Below are 20,215 nucleotides of genomic sequence, written 5' to 3'. Positions count from 1 at the left end.
GCCATAACCATCTAGTAAAATAGCTGTTTTGAAATTTTAACTTTCTATTAGCACACACAGTTTGTGGATATTGAAAATTGAGGGGTGGAATATAAATCTATTATTAAATTAAATAAATTATTTATCTTAGGTATCTTATCGAAGTAAATGACTTTCTTCTAGGCTAATATTATCTTTATCCAAAAAATTGGCTATATCATATAGATGATCATTGTACTCTATTAAGGATTTTAGTTATAAGTTTATGAGTATAATTCATTAAAATTATTTTAAAAAAGCCAAAATCTTTATTTAGAATAACCTTTTTGATGGCTTTGGCTCTATATCCTGACTCTCAATTATTCTTCCAACAATTATTTCATTATTTGTATTTATTATGGCAGGGGTTTTAATTACTTAAAGAAAATAATAAAAATATGTTATAAAATTACTCATACCTTTTTGCTTTTTTATAAGATGAGGATGACTAGAATCTTTATCATCATTAGTGTTTTTAAAAAAATTTCTTATGTCCATAATTATTATTTGACTAGAAAAAAATGGTAGATAAATATTTTGCCGGTAAAAATTTGAAAATAGGAGATAAATATTAAGGAAAACTTGAAATTGAAATTAATTGATAAAATAACTTCGTAAATGATTGTGGTAAATAAATGTAATTAAATATATATTTGAATGAAAGATATATGAATAAAGATAATAAAAATAATATTAATATATAGACAATAATTTTTTTGAAAAATATATCCGGCATCTGCATTTTTTGGCTTTGGGGAGGGATTTGTCCCCCTGCCCCCCCCCCGCTACGTACGCCAATGACATGTTTACAATCTATATTTTTACCCACTCGCGTTAAAAAAATTAGAAAACTTTTAAAATGATGATTATGACAATTGTCATTTTTCTATGGTACATCTTCACAGAATATTATAAAATAAATCTATTTATCCCTCTTTTAGATACATTTATAACACAAATAAATGAACGGTTTTTAATTAATAGGGCAGCACTTTGCAATCTGCAGATATTATTACCACAAAAACCTTCCCAACCTTTTTCAGATGGTGATAGAAATAAAATAAAATATTTAGCAGATTTTTATCATGAAGATGTTCAAGTATCTTATGATGCTTTATTAGCTGAATGCAACTATGGTATATTAACTATGGTTGGTATAGTCCCAAAAAATGCTATGGATGCTTTGCATCAATTCAAACATATTTTAGATTATTTTCCTAATATATTAAAATTATTATACATATTAGCAACTATTCCCATTAGTACTGCAACTAATGAGAGAACATTCTCTTCTTTGAGAAAAATAAAAACTTACCTAAGAAGTACAACTTCTGAAAGTAGATTGAATAATTTGGCCCTGAATATTCATAGGCATTTGACGCCAAACACGGATGAGATAATTGAAAAATTAGCTCTATCCCAACGAAGATTGGATTTTACCTTATAAATATATTATATGCTTTTAATTTTTTTTTTGCAATTTTATAATTTTAATCTAAAATATGTTTGAATTGATGCAAAGCATCCATAGCATTTTTTTGGCATCCAAAAAAGGTTGGGAGCAGTTGCTAAGTGCTGCCCTATGAATTAAAAATAGTTCATTCACAAAATACAATAATACCTAATAAACTTATTTATATTTACAACATTTATATTTTTTATACTTTATATATAAATTTTAAAGGCACAAAAAATTTCTACATTTATTTTATAGTTATTCATATGCCGCCGGTTATATCCGTTTAATATTTTTTTAATTCACATTTATTTTAAAGTTTTTTATATGCCGGTTTATATATTTTAAAGTTTTTTATATGCCTATTTATATATTTTAAAGTTTTTTATATGCCGGTGGTATTTTAAAGTTTTTATGTGCTGGTTTATATATTTTAAAGTTTTTCATATGCCGGTTTATATATTTAATTTTTATAATTCACATTAATTTAAAATTGTGTATTAGAAAAAGTTATTAGTCCTAATAAATTTATGCTTCATAATTTTAAATAACAAAAATTTATTTAAAAAAATTTTAATTATCCCCCCACCCACCACAGCAAATTCCTGCGTACGCGCCTGAAACATGTTAAAATAAAATTTAGGCGAAGATATACCATAGGAAAGTGACAATGTCATAATAGTCATTTTTAAGTTTTTTTGAAACTTTTTCAAGCAAATTGGTAAAAATATATATTGTAAACATGTTAAATTAAAATTTCAATGAAGATGTACCATAGAAAAGTGACAATTGTCATAATCGTCATTTTTGAAATTTTTTAAAGCAAATGGGTAAAAATATATATTCTAACAGGTTGTATTAAAATTTCAATGAAGATGTACCATAGAAAAGTGACAATTTTCATATTCGTCATTCTTAAGTTTTTTTGAAATTTTTTGAAGCAAATTGGTAAAAATATTTATTGTAAACATGCTATATTAAAATTTCAGTGAAGATGTACCATAGAGAAGTGACAATTGTCATAATCGTCATTTTTAAGTTTTTTGAAAATTTTTAAAGCAAATTGGTAAAAATATATATTGTAAACATGTTATATTAAAATTTCAGTGAAGATGTACCATAGAAAAGTGACAATTGTCATAATCGTCATTTTTAAGTTTTTTTGAAATTTTTTTAAGCAAATTGGTAAAAATATATATCGTAAACATGTTAAATTAAAATTTCAGTGAAGATGTACCATAGAAAAGTGACAATTGTCATAATCGTCATTCTTAAGTTTTTTTGAAACAAATGGTTAAAAATATATATTTTAAACATGCTATATTAAAATTTAAATGAAGACTCTAGAAAAGTGACGTCATAATCGTCATTCTTAAGTTTTTTTTAAAAATTTTTTGAAGTTAATGGGTAAAAATATAAATTGTAAACATGTTATATTGAAATTTCAGTGAAGATGTACCATAGATAAGTGACAATTGTCATAATTATTCTTTTTGAACTTTTTTTTAAAACAAATAGGTAAAAATATATATAGTATATATATGTTAAATAAAATTTTCATACAATTGAAAAGTGACAATTATCATAATCATTATTTTTTTAAACTTTTTTGAAGTAACAGAGTAAAATAAATTGTAAACATGTTAATTTAAAATTTAAATGGATGTGCCATATGACAATTAATATAATCGTTAATTTTAAGATCTTTAGAATAATTGCTGAAACGAGCTGGGTTTTAGCCTAAGCTCTTCTATCTAATTTTAAAAGTGCTAACGGACCGATTTAAAAATTTAAACTCTTATTAGTTATTTAAAATTTATTAGGTAAACATTAAAAAATATATGCTTCATTTTTAACATTTTTAATACTAAAGTACCGATTACTGTTTTGGATATTATTGTTGAGAGAAGGTAATTAGATTAAAAATACTTTTTGGATTTTTTTGCATGTAACTAACATCGACGTGGATAAAAATTTAATTTTACCCTTTTTCCCAAAAGCAAAGATAATTCAATTATAAATGAAATTTTTGAAATAGATAACATCCACGTCAAGATTATATCACAAAAGAAGGGTGCAAATTACAATTTATTTAAGGAATCAATATAAATATTTTTTAATTATCAACTGATTTTTTTAAAACTTATAAATGTTTAAAATAATTAAAACATCTTTGAAAACTTAGAAAATAATATACAAAAATATCTTTTTCAATATTGATATTGAATGTTCAAAATCAAAACTAGATCGTGATTATGATCGATCATCTGATTTATCTGATGATTGCAACTGCTAATTCATTTTTTTGTTTTCCGGTAGCTGGTTCCACGTGAAAATTGATATCTATGACTTAATTCAATAAATAACCATACCATACCTTAATTTTACAAAAATGATTACTTTTTCAATTATTATGTTTTTAAAATCTAGATTGCAATACTGCTAATTCATTTTTTTGTTTTTAATCCGGTAGCTGGTTCCACGTGAAAATTGATATCTATGACTTAATTCAATAAATAACCATACCATACCTTAATTTTACAAAAATGATTACTTTTTCAATTATTATGTTTTTAAAATCTAGATTGCAATATAATATTTTTTTTTTAAAAAAATAAAATTTAATTTAAAATATAGTATATTCTGAAACTTTCATATATTTTCCCTTATTTTTATAAATTGTTTTGTTTATTGTTTGCCTAAATTTAATAATTCATCACATTTTGATATTTTATTTCTTATTTTAAATAATGTTAGCGCCTATCTACACCATTAATTTTTTGTAACGTCTTTATAGAGAAACCATTATAGAGAATGCATTTTATAGAGAAACATTTATAGAGAAAACAATTATAGAGAATGCATTACCGAGAATTGTTTTATAGAGAATGTAGTTTATAGAGAATGTTTTATAGAGAATGTTTTATAGAGAATGTTTTATATTGAGAATAATTTTTATAGAGAATTAATTTATAGAGAATGATTTTATAGAGAATGTAATTTATAGAGAATGTAATTTATAGAGAATGCCGTTTATAGAGAATGGTTTTATAGAGAATGTAATTTATAGAGAATGATTTTTAAGAGAATTATTTTATAGAGAATGTCCTTTATAGAGAATGACTTCAAAGAGAATGATTTTAAAGAGAATTACTTTTATAGAGAATTATTTTGTGTAGAGAATTATTTGTAGATCTTGATTTTATAGAGAAATATTATATATGGGACAATTATAAAGTTCAAAAATTTTATGCGGGATTTGAAAAAAACACCCCCCCCCCCCTTCAACAGAAAAGTTTGAATAAATAATTAGTCCTAATGATACGAAGAAATTTAAATATTAATGATAATTATACTTGCTTATAACCAGATCTATCTACCAATAATAAAAGGACACTTTAGTTTGTATTTGGAATTCCGTTATGTTTAACAAGTGCAAAAAACATTTTAAACTTTTTGATTCATCTTTCTCTAAACTGATAAGGAGTTTACGGCTTGTAATAAGAAATTTTCATTTTACTAAAATCAATTTAGAGAAAAAAATGTATTATTTTAAATTTTGTCGATGAATAATTTTTAGGTAAGAGTTTGAACTATCATTTTTTATTTTGTAAATTCAGATACAATTATTTTCGGACCTATGATGATTTCGACAGAAATTGATCCAACCACCCCCGAGTGTTCCCTCCTATCATGTGAATATTAGACAGTACTCTAGTGATCTTAACTTAATTTTGGTAAGGCGATAGTTTGATGGGTATTGTTTTATTTTTTGTTGTTATTTGCATTTAAAATCATTAATTGAGTGCGTTTTTTAAATTTAAAAATCTGATTTTGCAAGAAATGCACCTTAATAAGTGTAACATACCACCCTTAATGTTGCGCAATCGGTTAATTTTAGGCAATTCCAAAACGGTTAGCCAAGTTTTTAGGCCAAAAAATCGGCTAAGCATAATTAGGCTTAACATAAAAATAGGCGAAAACGAATAGTCAAAAATTAGGCATCGGCTAAGGAGCTCGGTTAATCACTCGTCATATATCGTTACATAATAAATTTATAAAATAATTTTAATAAAGGCTAGGCTTAGTGTTGCATAACGCAGACGGGCGATTAGCCTAGCTCCCAGTCCCTACATTTTGTCTAATTAGTTTTAGGCGATTTTTCGGTTAAGCCAAATTAGGTTTAGCTGATTTTTAGGCTACTAACATTACTTATAAATTTCAGATTAATGTAAATTAAAATTTCTTCAGAAGTTCAATATAAAATCTTCTGAAATTTATAGGGTGGGTATTCTACACATATTGGAATGCATTTTCGGCAAAATCAGATTTAAAATTTAATAAAACGCGCTCAATTTATTATTTAAAATGCAAAAAATAGAACAAAATACCCATCAAACTATCGCCCTTACCTTAATTTTTACTAAATTATATAGATTTTCATTATAAATTATTAAATACAAAAAATTTAGGCGAAATCTTATGAAATTCCCAGGGTAGATTCTCTTCGGAATAGATTTGGTAAAATCAGATTTATCAGGGAAATTAGAAACGCGTACTATAAATCAGAGACCTACAGGCCCTTTAAATCCGGCCCGGATACACGGACTGGGCTGTATTTTAATTTTTTTAAATATACCCGGGCCGAGCCTAAAATTTTATTTTTTTAAATACACGGGCCGGGTCAAAAAAGCTTTTTTTTTAAAAACCCGGGCCAGGCCATATATTTTAAAACCAAATATTTTAAATCACCATTATTATCTAGGCAAAAATATATAATATATTTTTAAAAAATCGGGGCCAGGCCATGCAGATTAAAATAATGCACAAAGCAACTAAATATTGACAAAATTTTCTAAAAAAATTGGCGTAAGGCTGGCTTTGTTGCTAATAGTTTTTTTTTTAAATTGCTACTCTACTAGTTAAAGCAAAGCACTAATAGAAACTAATGCATATATACATTGTATATAAATTTAATTATATAATTTAAAAATATAATTTAAACATTTAAATTAATATTGTGAGACAATGCCCTTAGGTAATCTAACATGGGCCTTGAATAGTAATCTTCGACTATTCTATACACCCGTTGAGCTCTTTCTATTAAAAATATATTTAAGAATATTTATTTGGAAAATCTACTCAATAAGAGGCTTAGGATATTTAATCTGGAAAATCTACTCAATAAGAGGCTAAGGATATTTTATCTGGAAAATCTACTCTATAAGAGGCGATAAAGAAGGAAATATTTTCATAATTTTAACATTACTACTTCTAATTGTTCAGCGTATTTTAAAAAAAATAACAGGAAACTTAAAAATATTATCATAATTATTCATAAACAATTACAAATCAGGAACGTGAATATTTTTTTTTATTATTTTTTCCTTTTTTTTTATTCAAGGGTTCCGAGAATTTATATGACAGCGTCTGTCTTGTTTTTTTTTATGTAAAAATATAAAACATAGAAAATATGGACAAATATAATTCTTATTGAGAAAAAAAAATCTAAAAATAAAATGGAAATAAAAAAATTTTTATATTTGATTGAGATTTGCTCTATGAAAATACAAATAAATAAAAATTATAATAAAAGTTTAAACTTACAATTATTTAAGTTTAATTTTATATATAATAGGATTTAAGAAAAATTGTCATTAATTTTGAAATCTAAATTTTTTTTAAAGAACTTATAAATTAATGGCTGAATTTATTTTAAGCAGTCAAAACAATCAATTACTAATTTTTGAATCATTTATATTTCAACGAGAAAAGCTTATTAACGATACAAGTTATTGGCGTTGCGTTAAATTCCACTTGGAGGAGTGCAATGGAAGGAGGACAAAATCTGGAGTTATATTTCATAATCAAATGCATAATCATGTTCCAGACATTGCCGAAATTGAAGCAAGGAAAGAAATAAATCAAATAAAGGAAAAGGCAACTACCTCGCAAACTCTACCCAATAATATAATAGCGGATATAACAACCAATATATCTACAGCAGCTATGGGGAGAATGCCAAGTTGTTCCTTAATCAAAAGAACAATTCAAAGAAAACGACGCTTAGTAGGAAGGGCGCCTACTGTTCCTGTTAATTTAATTGACCTAATAATCCCTATTGAATATCAAATAAATAATAACGGGCAATAATTTTTATTATATGATAGCGGTCACCATGATCATCGATGCCTAATATTTTCAACAATGAAAAATGTACAGTTCCTATCAACGTGCGACAAATGGTACGCAGATGGCACCTTCAAAACATGCCCTCCACTCTTTCAACAAATCTATACCATCCATGGGATGAAATACGACACGATTATTCCTGCCGTTTATATCCTTATGGCGTCGCGTCGCCATCAAGATTATTTAAATATTTTCGAAAAAATTAAAAATTTCGAAATTCATCTTGATCCTAGGTCTATAATGACAGACTTTGAATTGGCAGCCATATCAGCTTTCAACCAATCTTTTCCGTTGGCTGATAACCGTGGATGTTTCTTCCACATGTCTCAATGCATATGGCGCCCGTTCAAAAAAATGCAATAATTTGAATGTCATATATGACAGAGCCTAATTTTGCTTTACAAATTAAGATGTTATTATCACTGGCATATGTGCCAGTGGACGACATAATCCATGGATTCGAGGTGCTGGTTGGTTCCGAATTCTATCAAGAAAGGCGGGATATTCTCCAACCTTTGATAGAATACTTCGAGGAGACATGGATAGGCAAAATGATAGCAATGGAGAGGAGATCCCCATTGTTTAGTATTTCATTATGGAATTTCTATGATTCCACTCTGATGCGAGCTCCAAATACCAACGATGCAGTAGAAGGTTGGCACCGGAGTTTTTCTTCCCATATAAGTTCCCATCATCCAACCATTTGGAAATATATATTATATAAAATATTTTAAAAATCTTATTTAATTTTTAGCTCTCAAAGATGAAGATAGCCTTAATTGCTATAAATTAGCGCAATATTCTTTGGGACTATTGGCTCCACTCTCAAAGAAACAATATCGGGAAAGAGCTCAACGGGTATATAGAATAGTCGAAGATTACTATTCAAGGCCCATGTTAGATTACCTAAGGGCATTGTCTCACAATATTAATTTAAATGTTTAAATTATATTTTTAAATATATAATTAAATTTATATTTATATACAATGTATATATGCATTTGTTATGAATAAAAATTATATATTTTGGATTATGGAACTATTTTGAATTAATTTTATTTGATCGAAAAAATTTGAAAATTTGAATAAAAAATTTATGCAATAAAATGTTAAGTTATTAAGATTATAACTAACTTAGTAATTATTTATTTTTGTGAATAACTTAATTTTTCCAACTTATCTTATTGCTTTCCAAGTGATGGTGTAGGACATTGCTTTTTTGGAAATTTTTCTTAAGCCTACTTTGATGTTTTCCTTTTCTAAATGTATTTGATATTTCGCATCAAATATATATAATAATAAAATATTCTACATTTGTAATTAAAAAGAATCTCAAAGCCTCTTATTGAGTAGATTTTCCAGATTAAATATCCTTAGCCTCTTATTGAGTAGATTTTCCAGATTAAATATCCTTAGCCTCTTATTGAGTAGATTTTCCAAATAAATATCCTTAAATATATTTTTAATAAATTATATTAGATTAAATCTGGTTTAATAAGTGCCAAAAAAATAGAATTAGACGGTAAATGGTCATATTTGAGAAAATTTATTTCTAAAATAATTCATTTTCTATAAAATCATTCTCTGTAAAATTCTTCAATATAAAATTATTAATCCTTCCCTATAAAATAATTCGCACTAAAACAATTCTCTGCAAAACAATTCTCTGCAAAAATATTCTCTATAAAAGAGATTCTCTAATTCTCTGTAAATGAGATTCTATATAAACGACATTCTCTATAATTGTTTTCTCTTAAAAAGTTTCTCTATAAACGAGATTCTCTACAAAATCATTCTCTATAAATGAAATTCTCTATAAACGACATTCTCCATAATTGTTTTCTCTTTAAAAGTTTCTCTACAAAATAAATTCTCTATAAAATCATTCTCTATAAACGATATTCTTTATAAACGACATTCATTATTAAACGACATTCTCTCCAATTGTTTTCTCTATATTTGCATTCTCTATAAAAGATTCTCTGTAAAGACGGGATACCAAATAACCAATATCTCCCCCGACTCTCTCTCTCTCCCATATTATTATTTTAAATTTTTTTCAAATTTTTTTACTTTATCAATATTAATTTCACAATATAAGGGTAGATGAGGTTAATAGTGAGGAGAGGACTGAGTAGAGTACACTATTTATATAACAAAACATTTAAATTTTAAAGGAGATTGATTAATATAATTTAGAAAGGATTCATGCTACTTAGTTTATTTTAAATTTATAAACAATATATTTAAATTTAGCATCATTTCTCTTTAAATATAAATTTATTTATATAAAATCTCAGTTTAGGAAAAGGTATACCGATATCCTACTATTGTGGAAACATCAAAAAAATGATGTAATTACAATTAAAATTAAATTAGAAAAATATTGGCAATTCTATTACAGAGAGAAAGGTATTAATAAATGGGAACGTCTTTGAGCACAGAAAATATGAATTCTTTATTAATTTTGCATAACTATAATTAATATCAATAAATATTATTTTATAATACCATAAATATTTTGATCATAATTTAAATCGTAAATTCTTTTATGCTTTTTATATAATGAGATTTTTTGTAGTGGTGTAGTAGCGATGAAACTTTTTTTTATTAGATACTTAAAAAATTTAAAGAATAGTCATATTTAAATTTCATATGAGGCCAGCGTGGTTAAAATTTTTTTATATGGGCGGGGCAAGACGAAAAACATATGAAAATTATTTACAATTTCATTTCACATTCTTTCTTTCTCCATGATTGAAAATGCCTTTATATTATAACATTTCATCTATTTCATAAAACTTTTAAAATGACGATTATGACAATTGTCACTTTTCTATGGTACATCTTCACTGAAATTTTATATAACATTTACAATCTATATTTTTACCCACTTGCGTTAAAAAAATTCGAAAAACTTTTAAAATGACGATTATGACAATTGTCACTTTTCTATGGTACATCTTCACTGAAATTTTGATTTAACATGTTTACAATATATATTTATACCTTGCTTTAAAATAATTTTTAAAAAGTTCAGAAATAACAATTTATAATTTTATGAAGTTGTTTATATTTCTTTTCTTATCTTCCTCTCTTAATACATTCTTAATATTTTCAAACTCTTTACTCTCTATCTTAACGTAAGTCGTATTTCTTCCTATAATTAAACCTAACGTGAAACTTAAAATTAGCAACAAAAATATAATTATACTTATATTTTCAAGTATTAAACTTAATAAATTTATTTGCGTAATATACATTAAAGTGTACTCAATAACCACTTGATTAAAATAATTTTAATTAATCTTAAACAATTAAATAAATATAAACATACGAATAAAACCAATACAATAATCGAAATTTTATATAACATCAATAAGAAAACCGAAATTATCAAAAAATTTATATATATTTTTTTTTTACCTAGTTCCAATGTATAATTAGACTGACCTTTGATCTTCTAAAGCCTGGATCAATCACTATAAGGCACCACTGTACCAATATGGGATTGATATACATTGCTGAGGCTAGTGGGAGAGACTGAACATAATGCAATATATGTAATTTATTGAATTTGGTAATCTTACTGATGTTACCCTCAGTATAATCACTAGTCTGAGATCGTAACCAGATTAATTCTAATATCCTTTTTCTTTTTTTATCTTCAAGAATGATTTTCTTTTATTTCAAATCTTTTTATTTTATTCCACTTTTAATATTCCAAAAATTATAATTTCGTAAAAATTCATCACAAAAATAAGTAATTAAAAATTATATTTTTCTTTTTAACTATAATCAAAAAGATTCATATTCATAATTATTTTTATTTGCATACAACAAAATCCATGAAAGTTCATCTATATAAATTTGAATACCACCCAATTAATAAGGGCTCATCTAAATATATATTTGCATACAACAACCTGTTCCTTCAAAGAAAAAGAAATTCAAAAAATATTAAAAATAACTTATATATGACTCTTATAGTTATTTTAGTGACAAATTCTCACTTTACTTCTTTTTGTTTATCTTCTCTGATTAGTCGTTTTAGTCGACTAAATTAGTCGTTTTCATGACTAATCGACTAATTTAGTCGCTAAAGTTTTTAGTCGATTTCCTCAACTACGACTATTAGTCTTAGTCGGTAGAAATCGACTAATTAACAACACTAGTCTAATCGATTGAAGATCTCGACAACAGAAAAATTGATTAAAAAATATTAAAGAAAATGATTGAATATGAATCAGAACAAGACTCTATCACTGACTAAATATTAGTTATTGAATGACAATGGATTTAAATAAAATTAATATTAAGATTCATTTTACTATATATATTCAAAACAAAATAAAGTTAATATTGATTTAAGAATCATTTATTTGAATTTAACCATATTTTACCGGTCATATATCGGTCAAATGCCCAACCCTGGTTTTATATAACATGGCATTTGATAATGTCCAGGGTTCGAACCGCGATTCTGGTTTTTCAGGTTTTAGTTAGATATTTTATAAATGTTTTGTTCCATTCCAAGTTTTTTTGAAAAATTAACGTTCTTTTCGGTTCGTTCTGGTTTATAAATTGATTTTTTGTAATTAATCATAATTTAATATCGAAAATGTAAGACACTTGCTATTATTTTATCAATGCTAGACCATTTAATCTAAAACATATAAATAAAATAAAAGTAAGAAAAAAATTTAATGCAATGTTAGTTAACTTATTTAAATTGAAGATTTATAGCAGAGTAATTAAATCTTACTTTTTAAAAGTAGCGCGCTATTAGCTACCTTTTAGGCTACTTTTGTAAAAAAAAATTAAAAAATATTTTTTTTTTATTTTATAAAAAAATTTATGTAAAAAACATTGTAATTTATGTAATAAAAATATATATTTATGTAATATTTTCATTAAATATTATGCTCGAGTTTATCAATAAACCAGACAATTTTTTATATTATAATCCATATCAAGGAATCTGCAATTTATATTTTCAATGGAATTGGTTAATTTAATTTTTTTATGCTAATTTTAAAAATTTATTTTAGATTAATATAATAATGACGAAGAGGAGAAAGTAATAATTATTGAAGCATCAAAAGTTCAGACATTGTTTCCAAAAATAATGTCTCAAAATAAAGAAACAAATCTCTGATGTTTGCCATGTCTACCAAAAAATACGAAAATTTCAGTTAGCATTACCTCTTTGGTTGACCATGTTTCCGAACTATATAGAATAGTTGGTTGTACTATGGAACTGTAAATTTTCCCTTTAATTTGTGTGGGATTCTTTTGTCAAATAGCACTCCAGATAAAGATCTCCACTTTAACTACCCTTGTTTAATCTTACTCTTTATCTCTTTTTCTATTGTGCCATTTGTTTGTATAGTGGAGTCCAAATATTTGCAGCTTTCAATTGCCGATATCTGGCATTCATATATATCAATACTCTGTTTCATCTCCTCCTATCACCATATACTCCGTCTTTTCTCTATTTTCTTTTAATCCATGCTTTTCTAGGATAATTATCCAACTCACTAATCTTTCCTTCATTTCATCATTGGATTCGGCAAGTATCACAATATCATCTGCAAATATCATATTCCACAGGACTGTTTGAGGTATAGACTGTGCTAATACATCAATTACTGTAATGAAGAGAAGTGGGCTGAGAGCCGACCCTTGATGAACTCCTTCGGCTATTGTGAAGCCTGTAAGTACCTGTTGTGCTACGGACCATTGTTGTATGGCCCATATACATATCCTGTATTATTCTTATATATTTTTCGGGAACTTTTTGTGGCGTAGCGCCCACCAGATATGTTTTCTTGGGATTCTATCGAAGGCCTTTTCTAGATCGAGAAAGACCATGTGTAGCTTTTTGTTCTTTTCCCTGTATTTTTCACTCATCTGCCTAATTGCTTGGATAGCATCAGTTGTTGATCTTTCAGGCATAAAGCCAAACTGAGTCTCTCCTATTTCGATTATGTCTCTTAATCTTTTTTCTATTATTTTTTCGTATAGTTTTAGACAGTGTGACATTAGTTTTATGCCACTGTAATTTTGACAATTGTGTGGATCCTTTTTATTTTTGAAGATAGGAGCTAGATAGCTCTGCCTCCATTTTTGGGGAACCTCATCATTTCCAAGTATTTTATTGTACAGATTTGTGAGGAGATGTATTCCATCATCTCCTAGTGCTTTAAGGCTTTCTATTGGAATATCGTCTGGACCCCTAGTTTTGTTATTTTTCATATGCTTAAGGCATGTGATTATTTCTTGTTCTGTTATAGGTTGTACAAGGTTTTGACATGAGGAGTGTTCGTCTAGATGTAGTATGTATGGATTAAAGTTGAGAAGTTCCTGAAAATATTCTTTCCATCTATTCATTATTTCTTTTTCCTTTATTATCAATTTCCCATCTTTATTTTTGATTACTTTCGGAGCTCCGTTTATATCCCTAGAGTTCTTTTCTCGCTGTTTAATCTCTATATTTTATTTTGCCCTTCTTTTGTATGTAGTTCTTCATACATGTCATCGTATGCCATAGATTTGGCCCTAGCCACCGCCTTTGTAGCTATTCTCTTGGATTTTTTGTAATTGTCATCTGGGTTTTTGGATTTGTACCACATATAGGGCTTTTTTCTCATTTATAGTGGTTTGTACCTCTTCATTCTACCACCATAGTTCTTTGTATGAATTGTTGCCTCACCTTGTCAATCCTAGTGTCGATTTGGCAGTGTCTATTAATCTGGATGAAAGGTCTGTCCACATTTTTTCACTGACTTGTGAGGAATCTATTGTTTCAATGTTTGCATTGATTGCAAAGGCATCTGTCATTGTTTTTAATTTGCCCCATTTGATGCATGGTTCCAGTTTTATCTTGTGTTGAGTGGATTTATTTGAGATGTGTAAATCCATGACTAGTAGCTTGTGTTGTGTGGCGATATCTTCTCCTGGGATGACTTTGAAGTCTAATGATGAAGGAGAGCACGTATTGAAATTTGCGCAAGCCTTCGACCTTGCCTTAACCAACACCTACTATAGGAAAAAGACACTCATTTAATAACATACGAAAGTGGTACAAGGAAAACACAGATAGATTACATGCTAATCTCTCGCATAAGATTAAAAGATGTAATAGACTCCCATTGTAAAACATTTAAGGGTATAGATACTAAATAAAGGTTTACTATTGTAATTTTAAGAGAAAGCATCAAACACTGTTAATGAAATAATTAATACAAAGATTATGATGAATTATCAAGGTCTTCAATTGATTACAAACAAATAATTTAATATCCGATTTTTTTCAGTATCCCACAGCAGCAGATATGATTGTTAATAATGATTTAAATTTTGATACTTAACAAATTTAAAAAATTTTTCCAAAAATGAATGTCGAGATTTTATTATTTAAAAGAATATCTTGATTTAAAATTGTTATTTATAAAATATAACACCACTAGAAAGACGTGTAGATAAAAATGTCTTTACAGATAAACGAGGATGCCTTAATGATCAAAATTTGAAAATATTTTATTACTGAAATCTAATAATTATTTATAAATTTTCATATATTATATAATTTTTAAAATTTTGATAATATTGATATTGGTATAATTTAAAAAAAATGATAAAACACTAAAATATTAAAACAACTATATAAAAATATATAAAATAAAAATATATATTAATAGTATCGAAGGCTATAAAAAGAGCTTAATTTAATAATGAAAATGTACCTAAAAAGCAAGTATAATTGTGTTTAAAAATTTTCAATTGAAGTTTTTGTTTAAGAAATAATGATTCGCGATTTTCGTTTGTTATGCTAAAAAATTTTCGTGATAAAGTTTTTAAAAAAATATATGTAGACTGTGAAAAATTGCCGTTAGTCGAAATGATTATTGGCGAAATATAGCAAAAATGCATTATTTTATTAGGAGCGCCATCTAAAATTTTTTTATAATAAATAAGAAAACCATTGCTGTCCCAAGTTTAAATTTTTTTTTATAAATATTTAATATAAGTGAATAATTAAATATTAAATTCAAAAAATTCGGAAAGCAAAACACCTGGAGCCTTCTGGTTCAAAATTTATAAATTAAATAAAAACCGCAAGATTTATTTTATAAAAAATTTTAATATTTAATTAAAGGCCTTTAATAGTTAAAAATGACATATAATTTTTATTTTTAGCATCATTATTTTTTAATAAAATCGTATTTTTCGAAAAAAGGTCATTTTTGGCACTTTTGACCATTGATATCTCAGAAACTATTAGTACTTGGAGGCTAAAATTTTGGATTTCATGCTTTATGATGTTCTCTCAGTAATGCTAAACATTAAAAAGGTCGGGCCGAAAAGTTATCGATTTGATATCGATTACCCAGAATAGTATTACCGAATAAAGATTTACTATGTATGCCTTGATTTAATTATTTCAAATTTACAACGCCGATATTCCGATGAAAATATTTAAATAGTAAAAGATATCGACGAATTAGATTTTTATGAAAGAAAATGCGACTTTACCACCTTAAAAGTTAATATATTATTCTAACTGACTAGAAAATTTTTCTTTACTTTTCATAAAATAATTTAAAATGATAAATACAGAAAAAATACTTAATCCTTTATAGCATGTAGGGGGGAGGAAGGGGGATGGGCTATACATACTCTAGTTGTATAAAAAATGTTATTACCTATTTTTTTGCATGGATCTTTTAGCTTAATATTTGTAGTAGGTATTGTATATATCTGCAAAATATTTTAATTTTGTTTTATGATTAAGCAGTTATAATGGTTTTTTGGAGCTTATGATTGCATAGACCCAACATAATCATGCCCATTATGTGGGTTTTCTACCTGATTTGAAGAGTTAAACAGTAAAAAATTTTAATAACTGTTATTGAAATGAATTGATAATATATTATTTACATGATAAAAGTAGGCTACAAATATTCTTTTATGCACAAATACAATTAGTTGACTATATACTACTTTTTATTAAAATATAAAAAATGCCCCAGGCATATATGTTTATAAATGAATTTATAATATATTATTTACAAGATAAAACTATACTATAATGATAATTTAAATTTCTTATATATATATATACACAACCAATAAATTTATTTATTTCAGGAATAATAAATAATAGATGAAATAAAAGCCATTTGTCATATAAAAAAACGAAGATATTCGTTTGAAGCAATGTCCGCATAGGAAATCTCAATAGCTGTAGCCCACGTGCCATTGCAACCCATTTTGTTTTTCACAATGTAATACATTGTGTTATCCCCTATGAATCCGCTAAAGAAGTTGATATGTTTTTCTTGAAGGATAAAAGATATCAGAACAGTCTTGATCATTTCATGATGTTGCTCATCATTGCTGATTTCCTTGCTAAGACATCTATAATAATATTTAGAATAGATTCTATAAGTTGTCATTAATAAAATGCCTGAAAAAACAGTTTCCATCACTTATAATTGGATCAACCTTATCTACCTCATATTGATGTCAACAGGCTTTATACAATAATGCTTAAAAGATTAAAAATATAGTTCATTGCATAACTTAATATAGAATTATAGTTTCTCGTCATGAAGTAGGATATTTGTAATATATCATAAAATCTATTAACTAAGACAGTAATTAGTTTTAAAATTAATAAAATTTGGCCTGAATTCAACTGAAAAAGTATTTAGAATAGCATAAAATATCTTCATGTCATGTTTAATTATTAAATGTAAAAAAAATTGTTTACCTTTGTACTTTCTGATTCTGTGCCTTCCAGAAGCAGCAAATTTATGGAAGTAGATAAGGGGAATCAAAAAATTGCTCTAACCAGTGAATACCTATTATTTAAATTAAAAATTTATATAAAATAAATCTGTACACTCAAAGTATTTTTAATACTAAAACAGTATAATGCTGAATGCTGGGTTAATTATGAAACATTACCCAGAGAATATTTAAATTTAATATATAAAAAATACTATGCTAATTGGTTAATTATTGAAATATAAACATAATGCATAATTCAATAACTTTAAAAATAAAATCCATTTTTTTAATAAAATGGATGATTTTAAATATCGCGGGCACATGGTGTTAAACATATTTAATAAACGAGCCGAGGGTGTGATTATTTAGTTTTTTCACTAAATATCACTGGCGTTAGTAGCAGTCATGGCCATTTTTTATTGCTTTAGCGTAGTTGGACCATAACCTTTGGAACATTAGGAATCGGCTTCAAATTAAAGAACCATGAAAAAATCTAGTCCACGTTCCCAATTCTGGACATTTTTTATTGCTAAGCTTTTATTTTGAAAAAGGAGAAACCATGGAAATTAAGGATTTATTTAAAATCCTTTAAATAAAATATTCACAGAAATTGTCGTGATACCTATTATTAATATAAATGGAAATACTATATTAGAGATCGAAGGCCTATTCAAAAATGAGTTAAATAGTAACGAATAAGAATAATGAATTATTCGTTTTGTCCGAATACTAGTAAAGAATTATGCGATTCGAATAAAACGAATAATTTCACGCTCGAATATTCGAATTATTCAGAATAATTATTAATATGTTTCATAATAATCCATCATTTCTATTGATAACCTTTCTCAGGCAGGTGATGTGATTAACCAGGTATATATATCAACTACTGGTGAAAAGCTTTTCTTTGTTTTACCTAATTTGCTATCAAAAAATCTTTTAATTTGGTTAATAACTTGATCCTAAAAATAATTTTTTCTATTTATAATTAGTTTTGCAATAAAAAGTTTAAAAATGAATTATTTGAATCAAAGAGAAATAATATCATTATTTTTATGAATACAGATAGTAAATTATTCGATTCATTTAAACTTTTTGAATAGGCCTAATCTTATATATATATTATATTTTCCTTATGTATTTGTTTATGGTAAATCTTACCAGATATATAAGATATTTTCGATGACTTTTTATAAGTTAAAGTATTACAGAAAAGGTTTTTTATTAGGTGTGTTCTAAAATTTTAATGAATAAAGTTTTGCTATTATATTATTATTGTATATGTATTTAGAAATAGGTAATTATGTTAACCTAATATACTTGGAATATTACACTATTCATTTAACAATTCTATTTTCATACGCAGAATTTTCCCCTCGGACATTGGTCCTTATACTGTTTGCTCTGGCTTTCATATGCGCGATGTTTTATTTTCTATGGGTAGTCGGTGTTGGGCCTTCGGCGTTCATGACATCCGATTTATGAAACCATAATATTTATTAATAATAAATTATATCGGATTTATCGAAATTTTAAATCTTTTTAAACAAAAGTGATGTATTATAAAAAAATGTTGGGAGAGGGAACAGGGGATTTAGGAAAAATTTCTACCCGAAAAAATCATATTTTTGCACATTATCTCTCAATATTTCATATTAGCAAAAATTTTATCATAAAGTAATTAGTATTAATAAAAAATATGGTATATTTATTACGAATAATAATTCAAATTTATATTTTTGGTTATAGATTTATTATTATGAGATCTTAGTAATATTGTTAAATAACCTTTATTCACGTATATTTTTTTTGAAAGAAATACTTTGTTATTGGGAAATTTCCCCTATCAATTTTACTAGCATTTTTAAAATTTGTTATGTTTTTTTCATCTTATTTATGCACCATTTTCAAATTCCATTACACCTTTGCAAATAAATAATCATAATTTCTTGTTTTTTTAGTATTTTTTAAAAAATAATTATATTTTTCTCAACTAATTCCTTACAAAATTTTTATGAAATATTTTATCTTTTTGATATAATATACTTATAATTGGCCCAGTGTGACATTTTAGAATGAATCGTCATTTTAAAGGGTGAATATGAGCTTTGTAATAAGAATTAAACATTTAATATTAACCAGAGGCATAATAAAATTAAGATATCTTTGAGAATGATTAAACAGGATTTTTGATTAAATTTTATTTAAATTCCAAATCTTAAATGATTTTATTGGGCATAAAATATCTATCATTAAAAAAAAATTTGGGCAAAAACATCATTTTTTTCAAACTTTGTCTAAAACTTCACTACATGCGAAAATAAATCATTAAATCGAAAATTTAGTTTACATCTCCAGATGCATTTTACCATCAATCACTTATTTTTCCATATGTTAACGCATAATAAAGCTTCACTAATGACTGGCTACTTAAAAAAAATAGAGTACTGTGGCCGGTGATGTATTGCTTAACAATTTGGCATGGGGAGGGGCTGTAAATTTTTATATATTAACAAAAAATATGATAATAGGTAAATTGCTCATGAAAAAGTTTAAATTAATTAAATACATCAAAAGTAACCTTAATTTTTTACTTATTAATGCTACTAGACTAAATATCAATTCTAAATGGTAAAATACAATTAATTCTATCATGGTATCAATATTTATGGTAATTTAATATCTACAAATTAAAGTATAATTGTGAAGACCTGGGGAAAGTTTTGACGGGATATGAAGAAGGAATTATGT

At 26.1% G+C, this 20,215-nt stretch overlaps 1 protein-coding gene across 1 annotated transcript in view; it reads left to right on the top strand.

Annotated features, from left to right (window-relative positions):
- The window catches only part of LOC135931847 (leucine-rich repeat-containing protein 59-like), a 53,109-nt gene extending 33,726 nt beyond the window's left edge, over positions 1-19,383 (top strand). Inside the window, exon 7 of the mRNA XM_065469154.1 lies at positions 18,831-19,383. Within this exon, the coding sequence (XP_065325226.1) occupies positions 18,831-18,949 (119 nt within the window). The 3' untranslated portion in view covers positions 18,950-19,383. The remainder of the gene's footprint in view (positions 1-18,830) is intronic.
- The last annotated feature ends 832 nt before the right edge of the window (positions 19,384-20,215 follow it).

This window comes from Gordionus sp. m RMFG-2023, chromosome 1 (assembly GCF_954871325.1).
Source record: "Gordionus sp. m RMFG-2023 chromosome 1, tfGorSpeb1-WG-v2, whole genome shotgun sequence".
Lineage (NCBI taxonomy): Eukaryota > Metazoa > Nematomorpha > Gordioida > Chordodea > Parachordodidae > Gordionus > Gordionus sp. m RMFG-2023.
The sequence above is the reverse complement of the archived record's forward strand: the minus strand, read 5'-3'. Positions and strand labels throughout refer to the sequence as shown.